The sequence below is a fragment of the Myripristis murdjan genome, chromosome 11 (genome assembly GCF_902150065.1).
Source record: "Myripristis murdjan chromosome 11, fMyrMur1.1, whole genome shotgun sequence".
NCBI classification, from domain to species: Eukaryota; Metazoa; Chordata; class Actinopteri; order Holocentriformes; family Holocentridae; genus Myripristis; species Myripristis murdjan.
The window spans coordinates 10649761-10673485 of NC_043990.1; the positions used below are offsets into that span (position 1 = coordinate 10649761).

At 41.4% G+C, this 23725-nt stretch overlaps 3 protein-coding genes across 14 annotated transcripts in view; 1 reads left to right on the forward strand and 2 right to left on the reverse strand.

Annotated features, from left to right (window-relative positions):
- Positions 1-7572, reverse strand: part of LOC115367599 (MAP7 domain-containing protein 1-like) — a 38076-nt gene extending 30504 nt beyond the window's left edge. For all 7 annotated transcript variants that reach the window (XM_030063407.1, XM_030063406.1, XM_030063405.1 and 4 more), the window contains exon 1: positions 7193-7572. In XM_030063407.1, the coding sequence (XP_029919267.1) occupies positions 7193-7259 (67 nt within the window). In that variant the 5' untranslated portion in view covers positions 7260-7572. The remainder of the gene's footprint in view (positions 1-7192) is intronic.
- On the reverse strand, positions 1733-17826 carry stpg1 (sperm-tail PG-rich repeat containing 1). Of its 6 annotated transcripts, none has more exons than XM_030063410.1 (10): positions 17449-17570; positions 16729-16872; positions 16511-16638; positions 16259-16357; positions 15593-15772; positions 15358-15466; positions 15050-15218; positions 14763-14953; positions 13279-13395; positions 1733-1941 (listed from the first exon to the last, which is right to left on the reverse strand). In XM_030063410.1, exons 2-9 carry the CDS (start codon positions 16757-16759, stop codon positions 13322-13324), a joined length of 981 nt encoding a protein of 326 aa, XP_029919270.1. In that variant the 5' UTR covers positions 16760-16872; positions 17449-17570; the 3' UTR covers positions 1733-1941; positions 13279-13321. The 6 variants fall into 6 exon arrangements, with proteins under 6 accessions (XP_029919270.1, XP_029919272.1, XP_029919274.1 ...); XM_030063412.1 differs by lacking the exon at positions 1733-1941 and adding an exon at positions 6343-6406; XM_030063414.1 differs by lacking the exons at positions 1733-1941; positions 17449-17570 and adding exons at positions 12498-12584; positions 17581-17826 and having other exon boundaries at positions 16729-16806.
- meaf6 (MYST/Esa1-associated factor 6) lies at positions 16988-23544 on the forward strand. The gene is made up of 7 exons (XM_030063415.1): positions 16988-17146; positions 19270-19385; positions 20245-20332; positions 20464-20509; positions 20969-21158; positions 23058-23091; positions 23190-23544. The coding sequence occupies exons 1-7, from the start codon at positions 17000-17002 to the stop codon at positions 23202-23204; spliced, it is 636 nt and encodes a 211-aa protein (XP_029919275.1). The 5' UTR covers positions 16988-16999; the 3' UTR covers positions 23205-23544.
- The last annotated feature ends 181 nt before the right edge of the window (positions 23545-23725 follow it).

Consider the following 23725-nt stretch of genomic DNA (forward strand, 5'->3'; position numbering starts at 1 on the left):
GTATGTATTTCATGCCAATAAGGCCCATCTGAATTGAACTGAAAAGAACAGAGAGACAAAGAGGAAAGAAACAGTGGAACTGCAACAGAAGAAAAGAAGCGAGAGAGAGAGAGAGAGAGAGGTGAGCAGAGATCTGCACTAAGAAAAGAGTCGAGAAAATCCTGGAGGATCTCCACGATACTGCAGCTAATCTACACACATCCCACACAGCCGCAGCCCACAGCCTTCTCCAAACACTGAGCACTTTGCTGCAGCTGAGCCTGGAAGACTCCGAGTGAAAGCGAGACTTTTCTGTGTTTAGGAAGCAGCCACACTTCAAAATTACAGATACTACAACTGAGGCCCGGGACATCCCATAACAAAAAGCCTTGTAAGTGTGCACTGAATCAAAAGCTAAAATGAGTGCTAAGAGCTTTCTGTTAATAGTTTGCAAAGTTCAGACAGTTTTCAGTGGAAACTTGTGATGGAAACAATCCCTTGAACCCCGAACCAAGGCGACACCAGACTATGTAGACGGCAGCTGTTGCACCACACACTTGTTTTGGACGTTTAAAGTAGGGCATAACTGCAGCTAGCTGACTAATGTTGACCTGGCAGTGTGTTGAGGTGTGACAGACTGAGTTTAATCTCAGCTGAGGTCTGGTTTCAGTGTCACAAAGCACTGTTATCGTCTTATTGGACCTGGTCAGAGAGGGTGAACGAATGATGTTAACAAAGCTGGAAAAAAATAGACTCTATATCTCTCTACCTCCATTACAGTAGCCAATTATGAATAAAATTATAATCCTGGTTATTTTGCTGGACACTGTGATCATGACTGTCATTTGCAAGGATTAGTCTTCATAGTCTGGGGATCAACATTATTTCATTGCACTTGTTGCATGTTGTATCAACTGATTCCTGAATCCAAAAACCATGTTATTATGGGTCATTTCAACACAGTAACACTCACAAGGTGGTTACTTGTCTCTGTAAATAGTTTTAATTTAGCAATTATCAATGCACTGAAGTTAAAATAAATAATCTGACACTATTTTAGCACAGCTCATACACTTTTCTTGTTCACGAATTGGCGATCCTGCATGTAGGAGGTTGGTGTTTGTGTTTTTTTCTTCCGAGTTGGGCAATTTCTATGCACAGAATATCACATAAACATAGCATGCACAGTGCACAGTGATCTAATACTGTAATATATGCAGGTTTCAGGTGATAGTCAACAGGAGGAAGTTCCTATTGCAGTGTGAGTGTCATTGTGTTGAAAGGATGTTTTAGTTTTACATTCAACTGAGATGTGTGTGTGTGCTATTCTATCGAGGGCAGAACACCCACAACAACACAGAGCTAAGACATCTGACACACCACATGATGATGAACACTTAGGCAACTAAAAGATAAAACATTTTCTCAGTGCAATGAAAGCACATGGGAAATTTGGTCCAGTATCTGATCTGTGGTTCTGGGCAGGTGGCAGGTCGAGTCGACTGATCACACGCCTGTTTATTTTGCCATTTATATCGCCATTTATTTGTTATTGTTTTTCCCCCCTGCACTATCTCTATGGATTTGGGCTGCAGCCGTACAGTCTGTTAGGCACAAGCAGACATCGGTCCTCATCTGCGCTCTAAAATTAGAAGCCAAGGGTCCTGTGACTGAGGTGTTGTGTGGTGAGTGACACGTGTGTGTGTGTGTGTGTGTGTGTGTGTGTGTGCATAGATAAGAGACTTGATGTGGATAAATTTGACATGGCGCCCACTTATTCTCACTGTATCTTGCGCACACACACTCACACACAAACACACAAACTTCAAAGTGAGAGACGGGTGCTGCATCTGTTAGCGATTCTTGGACTGACACATAAACAAAAACATGGAGCACATATTGCAAGGCAGCATGGGTAAGGAGGACCAGCGAGACAGGAACCAAACAGGCGCAGCTGAGAATCTGTGAGGCAAAAAACACAGAAAACAGATGAGACATCCAAAGAATAACATCAACTCTGTGCCAGCCTACAAGCTAATTAAATGTTCCTGTGGCAGTCATGTATTAGGGGATTGTTTCCTATAATGCAAGACACATTCAGGCACGGTTTGCTTCAAACAAAGGAATTCAAGCCTAATGGCAAGACTGCAGGAGGACAGATGTCATCATGACAGCACGCACGGCGAGAAATCCCAAACCGAACATGTAAGATGGATTCATTTGTGTTAAAATCACCCAATTAAACTTTAATAGCGAGACAGCCCTGCCCCAGAGGAGGAAAAAAAGCGTGCACTGCAGAAAAAAAAAAGAGATAGGGAGTGCCTCTGGGTTAGCTGCAAGGGCCCGGAGGACACACTCCACAGGCTCCGTCGAACACATCAAAGCGAGTCTGCCGCCTCAAAATTCAAGACACATTCAAGTGCAGAAAACTGGGCTGGAAGGTCAATTTCGTGTAATCGCGCCCCCATAAATTATAGGTCACTTTTTTTTTTAAAGCAAAGCAAGAGATCGACTGTGGAAAAAGGAAAAGGAATGATAAATAATATCAAAATTGGGCAAATGACTTTAAAATTAAGTCGGCAAATTGTCTTGCATTCAATCACATTTTGTTGTATCCTTTTATTGTCTTATATTCAGCGGGCGGTCCCATTTTTCAGCACCTTAGTGGCATCTAAATTAATGAAAATCTCTTCTTGTTCACATGTTTGGTGTAGGCCTATGTATTGTATTTGCCATTCATACATAAAACTAAATTGTAGGGGAAAATGCTGTCAAAATGAGCCTCGTTTTCATATTATTCTACTCTTTCACAGACTGATGAAACATTATTCAGTTTATGAATGCTTTAACATTTGTGTTTCTAAAAACCCAGCAGGTCTTTCTTTGCCCCGTTCCTCTTTTGTAATAAACAAAAGAACTTGGTAGTAAGCATTAGTAAGCACCACATACAACAAGAATCAGATTTCATCAACAGCTTCAACAAAAAAAACCATGGGAAAAAAAGATATCACACTGTATGACTGACACATGATCAAGAAAACGGACAGGAAAGACCACTTTGCAACAAATATGTCACCAAAAAACAAAAAGCAAACAACTACATAAAATTACATGAAACAAAATATATTAAAAAAAAAAAAAAAAAAAGAACAGTAAGCGGATCTTCGGGATTACCACTTTAAGCACATAAAGCTTAAACACTCCACTCCCCGTGTCACTCCCTTCCTATTAGCTATAAAAAAAACCTCAGATAAGTGAAAAATAGGTGTTGCTACAAAGACACTGATGTAGAAAATGTGTTGTGACACTCATTTCCATGACTAAACTTCCTGCGTCTCTGCGGTGTGGCTCCTTGACAGGATTATGCTTAGGAGCAGGATTAAGTGTATCAGTATCCCATTCATGAATTCTGTATTATTTAGAAAAAAAGGGGGGGGGGAATAGAACGGAAACATGACTAATTTGTGCATTAGCTCTGAGAAGGCTACACATCCTTCTCCTTCTACTTCTCCGCGCTCTGCAACAGGATGGAGCGTTTCCTCCCCTTCCTGTGCGCGGACTCTGTGTCACGGCTGTGATTTATACCATCTGGTCACAGGGCTCGCTGACGTGGAGCGTGGAGGAGCGCTCTGCCTCTGCTCGGCCTCTCTGCAGCAGACACCTCTCTGCCTCTGCCTCCTCTCCTTCTTCTGCAGAGAGCGCACACCATCCCCTTCCAGTTTTATGACCGATCACCCACCGCATTCTGGCCGATCCCGTCCACACCCGTCCCCTATCCCACCCCTCTGCTCGCCCACCCGCGCCTGCAAGCATTCGAGCCCAGAGGCCGCAGAGGAGACACATTTGCAGGGCTGTGCGAATCTGAGTCCTGTCTGAGGAACTGAGAGCAGCTTTGTCTTTCAGGCTGCACATTTTGTTCTTCCTTCCAACTCTGACTCACATCGACAGTATCGAGTGGTCGGGAGTAATTCTGGATTAAACAGTCTAAATGCATAATCCAGGATGTGATCCTTGCGATGCTTCACTCGAGTAACGCAGCTCTATTTATTTACAGCAAGCCTAGAAAGAAGTGGCTTATTTCTTTGACCTAAATGAGAGAGGATGATAGATCACAGAGACGAATCAGAAGTTGATGGAGACGGGCCGCAAAGCCTAATAAATCAGACGGACTGGGATCTTGAACGAGTGCCAGGAACATAACATCAGCATGACTGGGAAGCCTGCAGGGCAAAAGGGAGTCCACGTCCCATGATTACTTCCACAGAGGAGCATTTCACTTGAAACAAAGAGTCTGACTGCAGGGCAGGGAGGCAGAAAAGTCATTCTGGTGGCACCACAGTTAAAATGAAATGGAAATTAGTCTTGTTTTGATATGATCCGGCAAGCAGGGCTGGGCGATATGACAAAATCAAATATCAACCGCACCGTAGCGCACGGAAACACCTCAATATCAATATTCAGACAAAACTATAGAGATGACTATTGGTGCTTAAATTAAATATGGACATGCAAGACGTTTGTGATAAACAATTATTAGTAATGTGGATATGATGACCAAGCAGGCAGAGACACATAATAGCTACAACAGTCTAATAAATTCAGAAGATTACATCCCTTTATTGTAATGTAGCCTTTAAAACCAGGAAACTTTATGCCATATCACCATATTGCAATATCCAAAGTCCTGTATGATATCTAGCTCTGTCACTCAGCCCTACTGAAAAGGAGATGTAACCTGTTCTGTCAAAGTGAACAGGCTTTACAAACACTTAACAGCATACAGCCAGCGTCAAGAGGATTTTGATGCTTATGTACGACACAAGTTCAAACAGTTTTCTGTGTTTGTCACACAAACGGTGAATTGTCTCAGCGAGGAAGCCGGTGCCACTCCTATTGTGGAGCATGAACAGAGAGTCTTTGAACATGTCACGTCTTGGAGAGGCTCGGTTTTGGTTTCTGGCCTGACTCCTCGTCAACTAGAAAAGCCACCAGCTGTGCTCTCAGGAGAAAACTCTGGTTCTTGTGTTTTTCAGCTCTGCACCACAGACTCTGAGGCATTGCCGGGCAGAAGAGAGCGTTTTCCAGGAACTGCAGACTCTGATTAAGTGGCATAATGTCTCTTGTTGGCTGTTTGCGGCGGGGTATGGAGGATGACAGGCGAGATGGGGTCATGAGGAGTAAGCATGGGGGGAGTTGGAATTGGGACGAGAGCACTGAGGTGGGGTTTAATACATTAGGGCTAAACCAGAGCTCTGCCAACCTTAGACCTGAATAAATTACTTTGATATGGGATTAGATTCCTCTCACAGCACCGACGCAGCAGGCGCACCGGGCTGGAACAACCAAACAAACCCCGGCTCTTTACAAGAATGAGACTTGCTGCTTTCAGAAAGGAGTCAGAGAGAAAGAATGCGTGTGTTTATCTAACGCCCCTGCCTTTCTCGGCGTCCAGCATTCCTGATAACGTCACACGCTGACCGGCACTGCGTGTGCTGCCGGGGCAGCAGCCAGTGCTTGGCCCTCTTCAGTAAAACTCCTGGGACCAAAACATGAGCTCATGTGGTATTTCAAGAACCCGACCGGCTGAAAGAACTTTGAAAGCAAAATTAATGTGTAAAAATAAAAAAATACACTCACATGTTACCAGATTAACTGAATTTGTAACACCAAAACAACCTCCAAAGAGGGCTGAGTGATATGGACAAAACCGAATATCATAATGTCTTTGACTGAAATGCCTCCATATCAATATTGTGACATATATAGGGATGTCTGTTGGTACTTTCATGAGACTTTACTCAGAGATTTATGATAAGGAATCATTAGTAATGTGGATATGATGACCAAGCAGGTTGAAGAGGATAATGGGACAGACAGAAGAGTCTAATAAGTTCCATCTGTAGGCTTTAATTTCTAATATATCATGAGGTTACAATGTTCAAAGTCTCAGGCAGCATCTAGTCTTACATCACAATATTGATATAATATCGAAAGTTGACCACAACGCTGACCCTTCACCCTCCGCACACACACACACAGAAAACATCTCCCCTGTTGCTCAGTGCACCAACATACACAGCAGACCCACTCAGGACACAAGCACCCTGACAGCCTGCCGGTGCAGTGATAAACAGCTGCAGCAGGGATTTCTCCCTCCATCCATCGCTCTCCTCATCAAGCGGAGGAGGGGGTGGCCACCACAGAAGTCACCTTCAACCAGCGTACAAACATGGAAGAGGCTGGTGGACCACATCTCCAGGTGGTTTTACACCCCTTACATCAGTTTCATTATATGTTATTATGAGGATATCACTGCTGAGAGTTAAAAATAGACCTTGTCGAGCCACTCACTGGACTGTGGCCTTTCAAGCAGACGTGCCCTTGAGCAAGACACTGAATCCCCATTCACCAGTTCCTGCAATCAAACCTGATGGAGATGGAGATGGAGATGGAGGGAGTTAGAGTCGTCATGTATTAATAAAGCAGGCTGTCTCACTATTATTGCTGATATTGTGATTGGTAATTCTGTTTGTCTCAGTGAATCTGCAGTGATCTGGCAGGGAGCTTCATGCCTTGAGCTGCATCAGATTTCCAGGGTCAGGTTTGATTGCCATGTCAATTTGCCAGCCTATATGTGGGCCTTCACCCCCCTTCCTCCCCCCTCTCCCTCCTCTCCTAGTGCAGGACTGACGTGATGATGGTAATGGAGACCACAGCTCAGCGCAGCGGCTCCAGGCGCTCTGGTTGGAGCCACTGGTTGAGGAGCCAGCTGCGGGGGCGCTGGGAGCCTCAGAGCCTGCGCCTTTGTTGATGCAGAATTATAACAGGTTGCCAGAGAAGACAAAAACATCCTGCGTGAGAGATAACGTGAAGAAATCTGACGGGGCAGCGTGTTTACAGCCATTTGCGTCCAAACACTGGCCAGCTGCGACGCTTTTGCCACATTTTCCGAGCATTTTATTATTATTGTCTGCTAAACTGTCATGTTATAACATAATAAAATGGTAAACACGACAGTTTATCAACATAGGGAAGTGGTGTAGGCTACTGGTAACTCAAAACACCGACACACCCGTTCATTATGAAACCATATAGAGAAAATGATGAAAAATTTAAATAGCAGAATAACCTGCGTAATAACAAAAAATACCCCACCACCATTCAGCAGTAAACATGATTCATGGCTTATTTTATATTTATAACAGCAACTCACATTTCTCTGTTAGTGTCAGTTTCTCTTCGAAATGATTTCCAAGGTCCTTATAATCCATTTTTTCCATTCAGGCGGTTCGCTGTCCCTTCACAGTTGCTGTCATTCCTCAGAGTCGGACAAGTACAGGAGATGAAACTCCCGGTACAGACCGTCCAAACACGCCCTTTGTAAATCCAACCGGAATAGAGAAAAGTGGAGAACAAAATAATGTGAAATAAATAAGACTCCGATTGAAAATAGCGGAGGGGAATCTAAAGAGGCTGATAAGAGTCAGCCGATGTGAGTGTCTTGTTATATTAGACACTATAAGTCAAATCCAGTGGGCCTGTGTGTCTGGACTGGAAAATGTACAGTGTGAGAATAAAAAGGTTCAGTGGGAGAAATCCCGTCCAGTGAGACGCAGGACCGACGTCAAGTTAGCCACAATGAGACATGCGACTTCCTGTCGACGTTTTCCGAAATAAAACTCATATTTGCTAAAATGTGTTGCATCGTTTTTGCCAAAATGAAGTATTTCAGTACCTCTATAATCATACCAACCATGTAGTCTATGTTTGATGGAAGGCTATATGGTCAACTTAGTCTTCAAAAATTCAAGGATTCAGTACTGTAATCTAGAAGGTTTGTAGGGAATATTAATCCAGTAATCTGAGTTAGTCCGTTGATATTATCAGTCTGATTTTTGAAACAGCACTGTTTATGTTTTTCTTTCCATTTTCTTTTAATAAACTAGCTGCATTTCAGTCTCTGTTTTAATTTTAGCTTGAATATAATTTTGTTTTATTTATTTTTCTCCCCACTTCCATTCCAGAATTACAAATGTCTTACAAACACTTACAAACACTATTTCGCAAATAGTGTTTCTCCGTCAGTTTTAGTCTTGGTGGAATAAGCGTCACTGAAACCTGACGGAAAGACTTTTAGGATGGTCTTCGCAGCTCTTTAGGTGCTCACACCACCTATTCAGTGGCAGGAGGAGCTCTGGGATAAATGAATTCTTTTCCCCGAGAAATTCATTTAAAATAATTTAAAATAATTTAAAATAGACCTGTGGATAAATTAACACTGGCCTACAATGAAGATTATCCAGGCCAAGCTGTGTCTTATAATATCAGCAGTGAATGACATAACTGGCCAACAATATCAGCGAGATACCAGCGCAGTGTACACATATTATACCTTGAATACTGTGTAGAATGCAGTGAGCTTTAACTTATAACTCAGTAGTTTTACTTTGAAAGCAAAATCGCCGCACTTCCGGCCTCTCTCTGGCTCGTTCTGGCTAACTTGGCGCAGCTGAGTGCAGGGAGGAACCGAGCACGCCGGACAGGCGGACTGTGCCATTTGACTGAAAAGGGGGGAGAGATTTTAATCGATCCACTCAACACTAGGATCAGTCATCTAACAAACTAATGATTTCATCACTAACACATTAAATATTATTTTCTCTTAAACCTCCTTCGGCGATTCCAACCATGCCAGTGTGAGAGAGTTTAAGAGTGCTCCTCCTCTCCTCTTGAGTTTTGGTCCCTGTTGGATGGTAGAGTCCGTCAGATGTGCCCCAGCAGCTGAAAACAGGCCTGCTCGCTGCAAGGTGAGCAGCTTGACTGGCGTGTGCGCCTCAATCCAGTACATGAAGCGCCCTGTCCGTCTTAATATGGCAATTACGCTTCTATTAATCACCGCTTCCCACTGAAAGACGTGCGTAACAATTGGTTTGCTTGAAGGTCATGTTTGCAAAACATCCCTGACGGAAAACAACTGTTGTTATCATGTAATATTGTAAAGACAGGTCAAAATATACAATCTGCTGTCCACTTCTATCAGATCAGTTGGGCAGCAGAGAATGAAAAAGGAGAAATATTAACCATAATCAAATATGCAGCATAGATGACTGGATAAACATGTTTTGATTAGTATATTCTCATATAGCCCAGACCTATTACCCCCATAATATCTGGATTATTGGAGTATTTTGGATCTTCGCACACATTTTTGCATCAGTGCTTTTAAGTCCATAATGGACAATACATGCATAATTTCCTCCTTGCAGCTGCTTCATAGATGAAGACAGGAGAGCAAGAGGTGGCCTTTGCATGGCTGAGGAAGACTGTCATTCATTTTTTAAAAGAGTCCTTTTATAAATAGTCCGACCAGATTCACACCCCTCAAGGCTTTTTTTGGTGGTTATCAAATTCAGATTAAATATAGATGAAGTCATCTGGATTCTAAATCATGTTTCTCTCTAATCTGCAGAACGTGAAGAATTGCATTAGAGACGGAAATGAAATAAACCAGAGGATAATCACTCACTACTCCTTTTCAAATCGTATCCGAGCAGCAAACAAGACGCAGCTAGGCCAGCTTCCATGACATGACGTTAGAGCTGCCTTGAATGCTAAAAGGCTAAATGTATTTGACTGAGATGAGAGGCAGATAAAAAATGCATGACCCACTTAGCTGGGTGAAGACACCAAGGACAGTTTAGATTTTAGAGTTCAACACTCTGAACTCTGGGCTTCTGGGCTGCTGATGTTGCTTCTTGTTGACTTCTTGTTGTCTAAACCGTTCTGGTTCACATTTTATTTCACCTCCGAGCTTCTGAATTCCAACAGTATAAGGTCAACATAGACAAACTCCATTGATTTTCATAGCACCACCAAAATCACCTCAAGACATCCACTGCAGTTCCATATCAGCCTTTTCCCAAACTATAGATGTTACTGGGGCTCTTTTTACAACTCTAAAAACATGAATGTTCAGTACATTTCTCCAAACAGCTGGTGCAACATAATTCAAGTGTTTTAAAGCAAAAAAAACTGCAAAGTGAGTCCAGGAAACTTTGCAACTGTAGGTTGTATTCAACCAGGGCATTTTCAATCGATAAATACAGGAGTTTAATGAGGCAAATATTGCACCTCTGGACCCACAGTGTACCCATTTGGCTGCAAAACATTTGGATTATGCTGTCTGGAGAAATTTGCTGAGTGTTTTGTTGGAACTGTATTGAGAGCCCCAATAACTATGATAGTTTGGGAAAATACTCAGATTAGTGGATAACTTGCTAGGTTTTTGGGGGTGCTATGAAATGCATTTCTGAGCAATAAAAATATGATACATTATTTTCTGTACTTTGGCAGAAGACTGAGATAGAACTACAGGGGCGAACTCACTGTGTGTGTGGCAGTCAAACAAATGCCTGTGAAGTTTTAGGTGACATGGGGGAGAGTAGATAATGACTGAAATTTCATTTTGCAGTGAGCTATTCCTTTATCATGGAGGGTAAAGATAAGACTTGTGATACCTTGAAACACTGCTAATCTATCTGCACGTCGCCCTGATACACATCAAAAGGGGAGGGAAGTGCCTCCATCAAGTTTAATGGAATTGAACCTAAACTGTGGTGCATGTGAAGGAGAGAGCGGCTGTGAGGAGTTGTCTACGCTGCTGCGGAGTCTGGCGTCTCCGTTGAAAAATGATTTGCTGACATAGTAATGAGGTTTTGAAATGCGGGGACAGGAAATGTAATGCGGTAGCAGGGGGAAGGCAGGGAACACTCAATAAACATTGCTCTATCTCGTCTCCATGAGAACATCTTCCTCTGCTTTTCTCTTTCCCTTACACACACACACATGCATGTCCACGTGCATGCTCCCCACCCCACACACACACACACACACACACACACAATGAAATGCATTAAAGGACAACCCTATCCATCCTCTATTGACCATTATAATGGGGACAGTATACATACTAGCACTTTCCAGCTCTACCAATAAATAATTATTGACTTGCAATGTGTGGCTGCTGAAGAAGTGCTCAAATACGTCTGTAATTGCTCATTGAGAGGTGCTTGATTAGACCCAGCGTACTTGTATGCTCGTGATGTTTTTGTAGAAACTGTTGGTAAGTCATGGGGTACGGAGGATAAGATTTTTTTCTTTTCAAATAATCCGCTTTTATGGTTCCCAGCTATACAGAGGGCATCTGATCAGTGAAGGCCCCCTTTGTTGCACTGATGATGATATTCAGATGATATTCAGACACTGATGACAGCAAAATGATACAAAGACTTCCTCCCACTACAGCTAGGGCGTCGAGTTCACCTCAGGCCTCTATGTGCTAGTACGCAAGCAGAGCAAAAGTCTATTGATCTATCAATCCAATATGCATATGTGAATATGCAAAAAACCTACTGCCAGTGACTTTCACACTTCTACACCCTTCACCTGCAACTAAGTAAAGATAAACAAAATAAGCAGTATGTTTTATTTTACATATTATTTCAGCACCTCTTATTCAACCTCAGTGTCTATTTTTTTCCTTTTTGATTCTATAAATATACCTTGCATGTTTAAATGCGTTATGCAATCCTTATGAAATAACAGCAGAACAGATTTTGCCTACAATCCCCTGATGTACCGTCAAGCAGCAGAAATAAGCTTAAGATGACATGATTAGCTCTTTGACTCTGTAACCCCATCATTTTAGCACCACTTCACAGATACTGCAAATTGATTTTATTGGATCTCTCGGACCATTATCGGAAAGATTTAGTACGAACTCTCACATATTACTATGGCTGAAATGTATTTTAAATTAATTCCAGTATGACTGTGCTAGTGTATCTGATTAGATTTATAATTTTCAATTTCTTGAGCAGTGCACTTAAACATATGAATAAGACGGGGGTTTTCCTTTCACCCATCGAAGAGCAGTTGACCCGATCCATGTGCTCTCCATATATTCCTACAACAAAAGGCAGTCTGAGTGAGACTTCCTTTGAGGGAGTGCATGTTCGTACTTGCCAGTGTCTCACTGTGAGAGGTTCCTTCCATAACCCACAGAGGTATGTGGTTAATTGCCACTCCTCTCCACCACCACCATAGCCCTAGTTTTTCCCCCTGAAGCCTCTAACAGGCCATCAGCTCAGTTGAAAGGATTTGCTCGGATCCTCCCCGCACGTTTGACCAGGGGGAAAGCAGACTCTCTCTCCTGAGAAGGGGTTATAAAATGTGTGTCTCATTGTAAAACCCCAAGCATACAATGGCTTGGTTTTTATAGGGTGAGCACACATAATTTGAAAGCACGTTATTGAAGTCAGAGTCTGAATATATCTACAGCTGTTACAGGGTGGGAGTCAAGCATGGCTGCAGTTGCTGCAGTATCAAGAGCAGGGAACATTGACCGCGTGCTGAGGAAAAATCTCCGACTGCATTCTTGTGAGCAGATGACACTGCAGTTTGACTCTTTTTCTTGCAGATAGGAAAACAGCACAAGGCATAAATAACACCCAAATTCATGGCACAATCTTGTTTTTTTTATTCTGTAATTTCCATTCTAGGTGAAATCTTGATGTGAAAATTAATATCCAGGTTATTAGCTGCACCTGGTGAAAACAAAACAGGCCACATCAGTGTTTTAAGAACAAAAAATATGTCTAAAACAGGAAAGCATGGAGGGAATAAGTTCTCAAGCCCCTGTGCCACCAGTAATGTGTAAATCGGAGGAGGGCTATTAAGCAGATAAAGGGAGTGACTGCTGTGTTCATTTGTCCTATGGGTCAAACGCCACGGCTGCCTCATGCCCGGTCAGTCACATTGCTCACATACAGAGTCACACTCCACCCCTCTGCTTGCCCCCCAGCAGTTGGCACACCCGCGTCATCTCAAGCTCTCAGCTGTTATTGTGGCAAACCACGGACGGGACCAGCAGTTGTCAGGGACTGCAGCAACAATATCATCTGCTATATCATCTCTAGGTTAGAGGGCAACATTTCACCAGAATCTTGCACTAATGATAAGAATGGAGTCATGTTTCCCAATGTCATCATTATGGGTAAATATTTGATTCATGACAAAATATCCGAAAAGCCCTCCATCCTGCTGGTCAATTAGACGACTGTAAATATCGAGTAAATGAGTGCAAATATTGGATTTGCACTGTCCTTTTCTGTCTTTAACTCATACTTATCAACCCCCAACGATACCACCTTGCAAAGAAGCATACTGATACAAATAAACTTGTGTGTATGTGTGTGCGTGTGTGTGGGTGTGCACGTGTGCACCCTTATCCACACTTACAAAGCACCTGCACATATTTGCAGGGTGAATATCCTTTAGTGCTTCATACAGGAATCCAGACCTTGGAGTGGCAGTAAAAGAAGGACTGCTTTGAAGGCATTTGTGGCTCATAAAAACCTGAAAAGACAGAGAGAAACATTGACTTGATACTTTGTATATAACCATGATAAAAAAATAAATAAAAAAAAAACAATCACAACACTAAAGCACTGTTACACTGTGCAATTTTTGTCTTGAAGGCAAACTATGCAGATTCCAATGGGAGGGCAAACACACCACTTTGGTTTCTGATGTTAAGGATGAGGCTGAGGAAGGATAAAAGCCCTCAGGTTCATACCAAGACTAATCCTCCATAGAATTAATGTAACACTTTTATATGCCCGTCTTGATTCTAATGTTCTGGTGTCAAATGTTCACAACAACATGAAGTGAAAGGCTCTTATATTTTGGGGATATGATGGGGTATAAAAAATTGTCCTGCACTCCTGAGGCATTTCTAAGTTCTTCTCATTTGAGAAGTCCTAACATCATAACAAGGTGGGGTGCCCTCTCCTCTGAAACTGCAGTCTGCCTTTAACCTTTACATAATTTTTAGACTCATTTTAATGTATAGCTCTGTTCCATTTAAACAAAGGTTACTTAAAATAAGCCTAAATCCTCCCACATCTTTTCCATTTGATTCTCTGTGAAACCGTACATTGGTATGACACCACAGGTTAGAGCGTGGGACAAACTCTTCCCTCTTGCCAAAGACTATAGAATACAGAACAAAATTTTATCGAGCTGACTGAACTATCAGTCAGTGCTACTGAAGTTTGATCCAAGAAGAAAATTTAAAAATCAAAAAATTGCTCCTATACTGTTAGATATCATGATTTTGAGATGTTTGATGAATTCCAGGAATTATAGTTATTTAGATATGTAATTAGATATATTGCGTTACTGAGGTTACTGTTGGTGGACAAACTGTAATCGCTGTCTCTTACTCTACTTTTTTTTTTTTTTAAGATTATTTCTGGCCAATTCTGCTTTATTAGACAGTCACAGTGGAGAGAGACAGGAAGGACAGGGCAGAGAGGGGGGATGACATGCAGCAAAGGGTCCTGACCAGATTCGAACTGATGCAAAATGGTGTGAAAGATGTCCCTGGTCTTTTAGTCTTAAATCCTAACATCAAAACCTGATGTATGTTGATGTATTAAGAAGATGGCACTTCCTCTGCTACCACACTTCATTTTAGCTGCAGTGGAAGTATCTTGTAACGTCACATTAACTTTGTTTGGCCTGATATCCACAAGAGCAAGAAAAATTCACCACCAAACAACAACATGACCTCAGAAATGCAAGGCATATTGCTAATGATATTTAAACACTTAAACACCTAATATTTACCATTAAACATACTACAATATTTATCCTTAAACAATTTAATATGTAGCACTATACTGAAGTGTTTCAGGTGGATTTTCCATTTAAGTCAATACCTGGGCCTGGCCCCCCCTTGTCCCGTTGGTCTTGGGGTATCCGACTGGTCTTGGACACAAACGCTGCAGAGGACATGAGCTGCTTAGACGGGCCGTCATAATTCACTATGTCATAATGCCCAGGGCCTGGGAGGGGAGGGTCCTTGGGAACAGGCAGAGGAGCTGCTGATATTGCCAGATAATGTCTCCTCCTTTAAACACAAGTTGAAAAGACATAAGTTTTTAGGCCAGTGAAAGTAGCTAGGTAACAGGTATCCAAACCTGGTAAATATTGTGGTTTTACTCACGGCAGGACGGGCCTCTTCATTGGCACAGGGGCCTGGTAAGGGTTGTAGGCTCCCGGCCCTGGCACACAGTTGTCCAATGGAGCAGGGAATCTTGGAGTTTTTGATTTGAAGGGTGATATGGCTGCCTTGGGGTCTTTCTGAATTAAGGTGTCACTAACCTTATAGTGGCCTTTAATAATGTATAAAGTAATATTAAAGAAATAAAAGAGATAAAACAGGAGAAAATATGAGACTAAATTGAAGACAGCCATCAATAAAACACTACAAAATTAGATTAGGCATGACATCACATATTAAAAGATAATTACATGGTGATGGCATGTTTCTGTTTGGGCAGAAATTGCCGCGTCCAGTTTTTGATAGAAAACCTGATGAACCAGCCTGCAGGATTTTAGTGTCTCGCCCTCCAAAGCATACCTACAGACACAGAAGAGTTGAAAACAACTTCATAAAAATAGGCACAGAGCGCTGTTTCAAGAGACACAAACTTAAAAGAAACCAGTGTCACCGGAAATATGACTGTGCGCTTGCATAATCGCATACATCATATTGGTTTGGTGCTGGTGTCTTGTTCTTAGGACTGTCACGCTGCACAGCCACAGGCAGTCTGAAGACCCTGGAGACTCCCAAGCCAAAGCTGTGCTTGTTTAGGATGGAGGCCTGCAGGTTGTATGCATCTGGTCCCGGGATGCATCTGCGTGGGCTGCGGGGAAGCCTTGCAGCCTGGTGGATTGGACAACATGAAAAGCAATTTATTTCAAAACAGAGCCAGCTTTTGTCACTGAAAATGATTTATCGTGTTTCAGGGTGATCGTTAAAATCCAAAGTTAAAGGCAGACTGAGCACTTTCATAGGGCAGGGCACACTGTTATGTGTTTGCTAATATTTTTAGGAAAGAAAATAAAAAAATCATTTTCATAGTTTGAACTCTGATAGCCAATGGCACTGATGCAACACTTTCAAATGTCTTTAGAATCCAATGTTTTGACATTACAAATTTGCAAAATTACCTTATATTTTGGGTTATGATGGGATAAAAAAAAAAAAAGTTGTGCTGAACTCATGAGGTATAAGACACATTCTTTGAGAATAAATAACAATTTGTCATCTTTTACCATAACATAACAAAGCGGTATGCCCTCCCATTTGAAACTACATACTACCTTTAACTTGCCATTGATTTTTACACAAATAACATGCTTCCCTAACCTTGGATGCTAAGCCTGTGGTGCCTCTCTTTGAGAAAGAGGGGCTGCTCAGTTCAGCATGACCAATGCCGCCATAGCTTCCCGGTCCTACAGTTTCATTCTGATACAAACACGCACACACACACACACACACACACACACACACACACACACACACACACACACACACACACACACACAGAGTCATGTTTATGCTGATTGTAGCTATTTCTTTGCAGTGATTAAATGAGCTGGCAGATTTAAAATGTCTTACCAGATGGAGTGACAGGGGGAACCTCTTAGTTTGAGATGAAAACCCCTTCTTCTCCTCATTGTTTATCACCACTGCTTGGTATTTTGTTGGTATTGAAGGTGAACCACTGGAACAAGGGATCTTGTAGACTACACAATAGTCACAGAGTAATCACTCACTACAATGATGATAAAATTACAATTTAAACCCACACAGCAGTTATAATCAGGGGAACTCACTTTCACTGAGTCCTCGGTATACTTTGCCCATGATCCACAAGGATGACACACAGGAATTTGTCAGTCTCTGTGATATTCCTGCATTTTACAAGAGTAACAGGTTAACTAAACCTTGTTGTGCTGTAGGATCGCTGTTGACGATCACTGTTGCCGTGACAACGAAAAAACAGAAAAAACAGTCACGTATCCTGAAACAGTATGTGGGTGAATGTCCTGATAACAAAAAAACATTGTCCTCTATCGCCATCCATCGGTGAAACTAGCTACATGTATGAAGTCCTTTTCACCGACCCGCCACCGTTTTGTTTTCTGGAGAGTTCAAACCATCATGGCGATGCACGCTAAGGCGACTCCACCACAGATCCCTGACACACGTCGGGAGCTAGCTGAACTCGTGAAGAGGAAACAAGAACTCGCCGTAAGCTGAATTACTATAGTTTCATTTTACAGGAGCCAAACTGTCTTGATACTCCGAGGGTAAATATATATCCAACGTTAACGTTTGCTGAGAAATGACCAACACGAGGAGGCCTCACGGGCGGCTAAGCTAATGCTAACGCTAAGCTAATGCTAACGTTAGCTAGACTCCAAAGAGACGAGTGGATGATTTTTTTAAAAAACAAACTGTTATCTTCCACAGTGTATTGCTAATACACTCAAGACGTCACTCCTCATTATTTTAACCAATGAACTGGTTATCGATAATGCGACAAAACTCACCGTTTTTTCTTTTTTGATTGAGCTACCGTAACGGTGTACCTAACGTTAGCAGAGCATGCTAACGTTAGCCACGGTTAACCGTTGCAGGCTCCGGTCTGTTAAACACACAGCGTTAATAGATATAATAATTACCTGTAGCGGTAACCTCCCCAGGCCCTTATTAGTGCAAAATGGCGTTTTTTCTTTCCAGAAAAGCGAAGGAATTTTTAATTGATTCACGACATTCACTCTGCAGCCTTTCCTTAATATTTCCCATGATAAATTTATGCATAATGCCAACCCCAATCTTAATCAACAGACTAAAATGACCTCCTAAATTCACATAATGTGAAAAATCCCCCCGCATTGCTAGAAAAAATGCTTGCAGATACAAGAAAGATGCACTTGCTCACACTAACCATGTAGAAAGAATTTTTTTAGTTTTGTAATTTATACACTACTCATAAAAAGTTAGGGATATTCGGCTTTCGGGTGAAATTTCAGGATGAACCTAAAATGCATTCTAACCCTTTCAGGTGAACTTAATGTGACCTTCTGTAAACTTTTGAATGCACATGTCCAACTGTTCAGTGTTTCAGTACTTTTTGCACAAGTTGCTGTTCTCTAACAAGGAGTTTAACAGCAAAATTCACATCAGGTGTTTGATGCTCCAGCTCATCGAGGTCGTATCATTAGGGAACGGCTGCTGGAGACTGGGGTACCTCAAATGGAGTGGCCTGCACTTTCTCCAGACCTGCATCCCATAGAAAACCTATGGGATCAGCTGAGTCGCCATATAGAGGCTGGAGCTCTGTACCCCAGAACCTCAATGTCCTGAGGGCCACCCTTCAAGAAGAGTGGGATGCCATGCCTCAGCAGACAATAAGTCGACTTGTGAACAGCATGAGATGTCGTTGTCAAGCTGTAATTGATGCTCAAGGGCTCATGACAAGTTATTGAGACATTGACATTTTTTGTTGTGGTATACCCACCACTGTTGTTGGCTTTTGTTTCAAGAAATTGTTTGAGATGAGGAAATCACCAGTGCATGCTTCTACTTAAATGCCCTACTTTCATGATATAATATCACTGTAGCGTGAACATTTTCCATTTTCCATAAATTTCACCCAAAAGCCAAATATCCCTAACTTTTTGTGAGTAGTGTATGTATTTGTAATTCGTGTTAGTCTACAGCATCTTATCTCTTTTGTTGCTCTTTCCTGCATCCATGGGATATCATCAGCACCACTCTCTGAACCTGAGAACAAAACCAGAATATTAGTGTGATAATATTTTCATAAATCTGTCTGGACATTTTGGACTTTTTTTAATACAAAAGTACAATAATGTTAATAACTCATCCTCTTGTTTCCACAATTTTAAACTTAAGCAATTGTGTCTGCACTTAGAAACTAGTCATTCAGTTTCTGGTAAATTATGAGACAGTTGCGGAAGAATCTAAGTAGTTTACTCTAAAATGAAAAAAAAAAAAATAATAATAATATCAAAGCGCCTCATTGTGTAAACAAATAGGCCTGTATGAATAGGATATATTTTCAGAGTCATGCTACCTGCAGTGGCCTACAGATGATGCAGGTTTACATTCAGAACTTTTTAGAGGACAGTGGCTTTAAAAATGTTGCTGATGACAGGTTACCTGAAACGCTTTTGATGCAGTCATGTTTTCATCTGCTAACCATCAGGAGCAAGCTTGACTCAATCGATTGTTTGTTTGAGTCGGAGTAACCTATCAGAAGATAGGCTACACTTTGTAAATATGCCTGAAATGGCAGTCAGATATGCTGCATGAGTTCTAATCATGTGATTTCTCTGATACACCAGGAGACACTGGTGAATTTGGAAAGACAGATATATGCATTTGAAGGCAGCTACCTAGAAGACACTCAGATGTATGGCAACATCATCAGAGGATGGGACAGATACCTCACCAACCAGAAGTAAGCCCTGCATCAGCTGCGTCATTCCTGGAAATATTGTGTTTTGTGGTGGAAACGGGGAAGAAGAAAGAAAAAATAATGGGAAACCTGAATACTTAGAAGTCTTACAGTAAATTAAATAGAGTATTTTTAAATTTATGTATAGTTAATTTTGCAGAGGCATGTTAAAGCTTGTTTCACATGCATAGTGTTTCTTTATATAGTTTTTTTGTTTGTTTGTTTGTTTTTAGAGCATTATCTTGACACTGACATGACATTGAAAACTTTGTCCCATAACAGCCATGCTGATCAGTTATCTTTATTGTCAACAAGATATAATAAACAACCACAGAAATTTTGTTGTAAAATTGAGTATTTTTAAGCTAGAGTGGGCCAATATATCAATATTTTATCTGTTGGCTATAAAACTGCAGGTTGTCTGGGATTTAGAATATTGTGATATGGCATCAGTGTTGTATTTCTGTTTTTATAGTAAAAGGAAATGCAATTCTGAGTGTATTAGACAATTTTATTTGCATCTACCTGCTTCAGGTAGATGCAATCATTACTTATGTGGATAAGTAATGATTGTTTATCAAAAGTATAATTGTGTTGAGAAAGTCATGGAAGCACCTGTAGTCATCTCTATAATATTGTCACAACATTCATATTGAGGTATTTGTGTTGGTAGATAAAACACTAACCTAGCAGGAAGGCGCTTGAAGTTAAGGACATGGCTATGTTTCAGAATAGAAAAGGAACTGTGATGGTATTGTACATCAGGCTCCATGTGGAGACCTTGAGTTATCTGAGTCAGTCATCAGCATGGCCCCTGACAAACAAACTCAAAGTATTTTCTTTTGTTCATCTGTTCTAACAGGAACTCCAACAGTAAGACTGACAGAAGAAACAGGAAATTCAAGGAAGCAGAGCGTTTGTTCAGCAAGTCATCGGTCACATCAGTTGCAGTGAGTTCTTCTGCCAGCTTTTCTTCAAACAAACCAAAAAAACAGATGTTTCTGTTTTTTCACTGGTACACTAGAAAATCACTAATGCAGAATACAACTGACCCAAGCACCCTCTTTCTTTTAATATGCAGGCAGTATGTGCACTTGGTGGGATACCTGACCACATGAATGAAAAGCGTGAGTTCTGTGGATACCCGTCCTAAATGAGCAGCATCAACATTTTTTTCAGCCTCTTTGATTACAGTTTGAATTTGACACTGTGACTATGTTTACATGCACAAAATGGCCTGCTTCTTGCCCTCATTCTGAAAAAGACAATATTCCTACTGAACTGTTTACATGGTTACTGAAGATGACTGGTATTTCCATTTACATGCAGCCACACATACTCTGATTTGTTTGACCGTGCAAACACTGCCTTCCTCTTTCATTTATTCAACAACCTTACTGAAAAGGTTGGTGTTGCGATATTTGTGCACATCCAAAAACCAGGTGATATTCAAGTCTTATGCTGTGTACGTATCCCATATCTAAATAGGAATATTGTCATATTCAGAATAATAGTGGGAAACCAGTGTACATGTAAACATACTGATTGATATCAGGCTGAGTTTGCGTTGTGATCCGGCCCCTCAGGTGAGGCAGGCAGCGGCACGGAGAGCGACACCTCTCCAGACCTCCAAAACCAAGAGAACGAGCCCAGCCAGGAGGACACCGAGGACGCAGACGGGGCGCTGCAGGACCTGAAACCCCAGAAGGCCGCCTCCTCCTCCTCAGGCAGCCACCACGGGAGCCACAAGAAGAGGAAGAACAAAAACAGACACAGGTAGAACTGCTAGACACAAGACAGACCATGTCTGTTGTGCCAGTTTGTGCCGTCTTTCCCCTCACATTGCTCTGTACAAATGAACGTCCTCCCTGAGAGTTCTTTTGAAATCTGTCGCTGTCATTTGTGTCTGGTTTGTATTAGGCAGCGGCCAGACAGGAACAGATGAAATGGATGAAATTCATATGTGGATGTGTCACTCTCTCTTCTGTGTTCAGCTGGAATGTGAAGCAGGAATGGCATTTTTGACAAAAGACTGCATAAGCTGTAAACACAGACACTTGGATTTCTACAGTCACAGCCCTCTGGCTATATTCATGCTCATAAAGCTGCGTGTGCAAGTCAAATAAAACATTTTCAGTGTCAGGATTCAGTTTAAACATCATAGTCCTATTGACCTTTTGCCCCCTGCCCTCTTTCGCCGTTGTCCTTTTTATTTTTGGTTGCTGGTTTTTTGTAGTAAAGATACTAGCTAGCATGGATGAATCCCAAACCAAATAAACAATGCACATATGGACAAACCTGAGTACCTAGCTCATAGTGTTGGGTCAAAAACATCGTCGTAAAATGAACTGGAAAGAGAAAAATGGTGACTTATTTATGTGTTTTCAAAAAATCAAACGATGAACTTGGAAGGCTCCTAGATCAATTTCTCAGCATTGTGCCAGAAGTTGCAAGACAAAAGCAGCAAAACGGTAGTGAACGCGTGGCCTAGAAAGATACTGTGGATACAGCGATCCTGGAAGGCCAGTTGTTACATTAATATTGTATCAGGCCATACTAAATTTGTTTCTTTGAATTGATAGTGTGGTACAACTCTGGGAAGCTGTGTAGTAGTCAAATAATTTGCTCAACCATTCTGAAATTTGAAAAGTTGACAGATAATTACAGATACTGTGGTCCGAAAAAGTGCATGTGGTTTCAGTTCTTGATGTTCGACAATAGTCGAAGAACACTACACTTTCCTCATGGTGCATTTGGTTCAGTCTGTTTTTGACAGAAAATGTCTGTCTGGCCACCCCCTTAACATAGCACTTTTGTTTTGGTTTCTCTACAGGGGAAATGTGCAGAGGAGCTAATATCAGTCACAGGTTGCTTTGTTTTGGTTAACATGAGTTTCTTAAAATGTCAACATTTTTTCCCCTACTCAGGCTATTCTGTTCTAACCACACACACCACAGCAGGTTTGCTTCACCTAATGTCCTTTGACGCAGTAATCTGTCACTCTTTTGAGTCTGGACTGCAGTATTTTTTTTTTTTTTTTAGCAGTAGGGCTTAGACTCAGGCTGGTGAACTAACGACTGCTGCTCTCTTCCTTCCCCTAATGCTGCCCCCCCAGCCCTTCTGCCATGTTTGATTATGACTTTGAGTAAGTCTGAATTTTACTTCCTGCTCCTGTGGTGTTTACATCCTGCCTGCTGTAAACCCCATCCTTACTTTTCCACTGTTTTTCCTGCTCTCCGTCTGCTTCTGCTGACTTAGAGTTTGTGAGTTTAAGCCTGCTAGATATTCAGTCATACTGCATGTCCACATGTCCAACACTTCATTTCTGTAATCATGCGTTTTTAATATATATATCAGCTTCTAACACTAGACTCCATTAGATGATTTATATACTGGGGTATTAAGACATCTTAGAGTGTTTACTTCCCCGACTCTAGCAGTTTAAAAAAAAAAAAGAAAGAAAAGAAAATACTTGCCAAAAGGAGGTGGGGAGGCTACAGGTTTGAGCACCAACAAAAACAAAGAGGTGGTCATAATAGTGTTCTTGTTCCGGGCTGGTTTCTTTAGCTCCCTTCACTATAACGATACAGTAGTGTTGCTGCTTTTAACCATGAATCCTATCAGAAGCATTTCTCTAGTCTGACACTGTCTAATGTGGTTTTGTTTTTGTTGTAGGTTTGACATGAAGGTCAACAAGAAACCAAGAGCTGTAAGTTGAACTCTCATTTTGCCTAGTATGTCTTCAAATAGTAGATTTGGTGGGGGGGTTTTATTGTCGTGTGTCTCATTATTCTTTCCCTCTCACAGGATTATTCAACTTAATGAAGAGGACTGGAAGACCTTGACACACAGACGATATCCATGGAGAAACAGTTTGACCATTTCTGGACTTTGTGAACTTTGTACGTCTTTGTTGGTTGTCATATTTCTGCCTGTACTGTGTATATTGCCTGAAACATTCCCCCACGTCACATGCGTTTGGTGCATTCATCTTTATGGTTTCGACCTACAGATAAAAAGCTGAATGGTTTTGCATGTTACTCGAGGCCAAACCGGGGGCCACCTGTAGTAACAAACCATCTTGTATAGTGTTTAAAAAAAAAAAAAAAGACTCAATATTTATTATGTACTTCCCATGTTTCCTGTTGTATGTTGTTTAGGAGAATTTGCTTTTTTTTTTTTTTTGTTAGTGCCACATATTAGGACAATGGCTCCTGAGTGCCCTTTTTATTTCATGGCTTCTTTTTCATAAAATTTTAATAAAAGACCAAGAACATGAATGTGTTATTGGGTTATTGTGGGTTATTTATTCAAGTATTGTTTATCCTTGGTATTTCTTACAT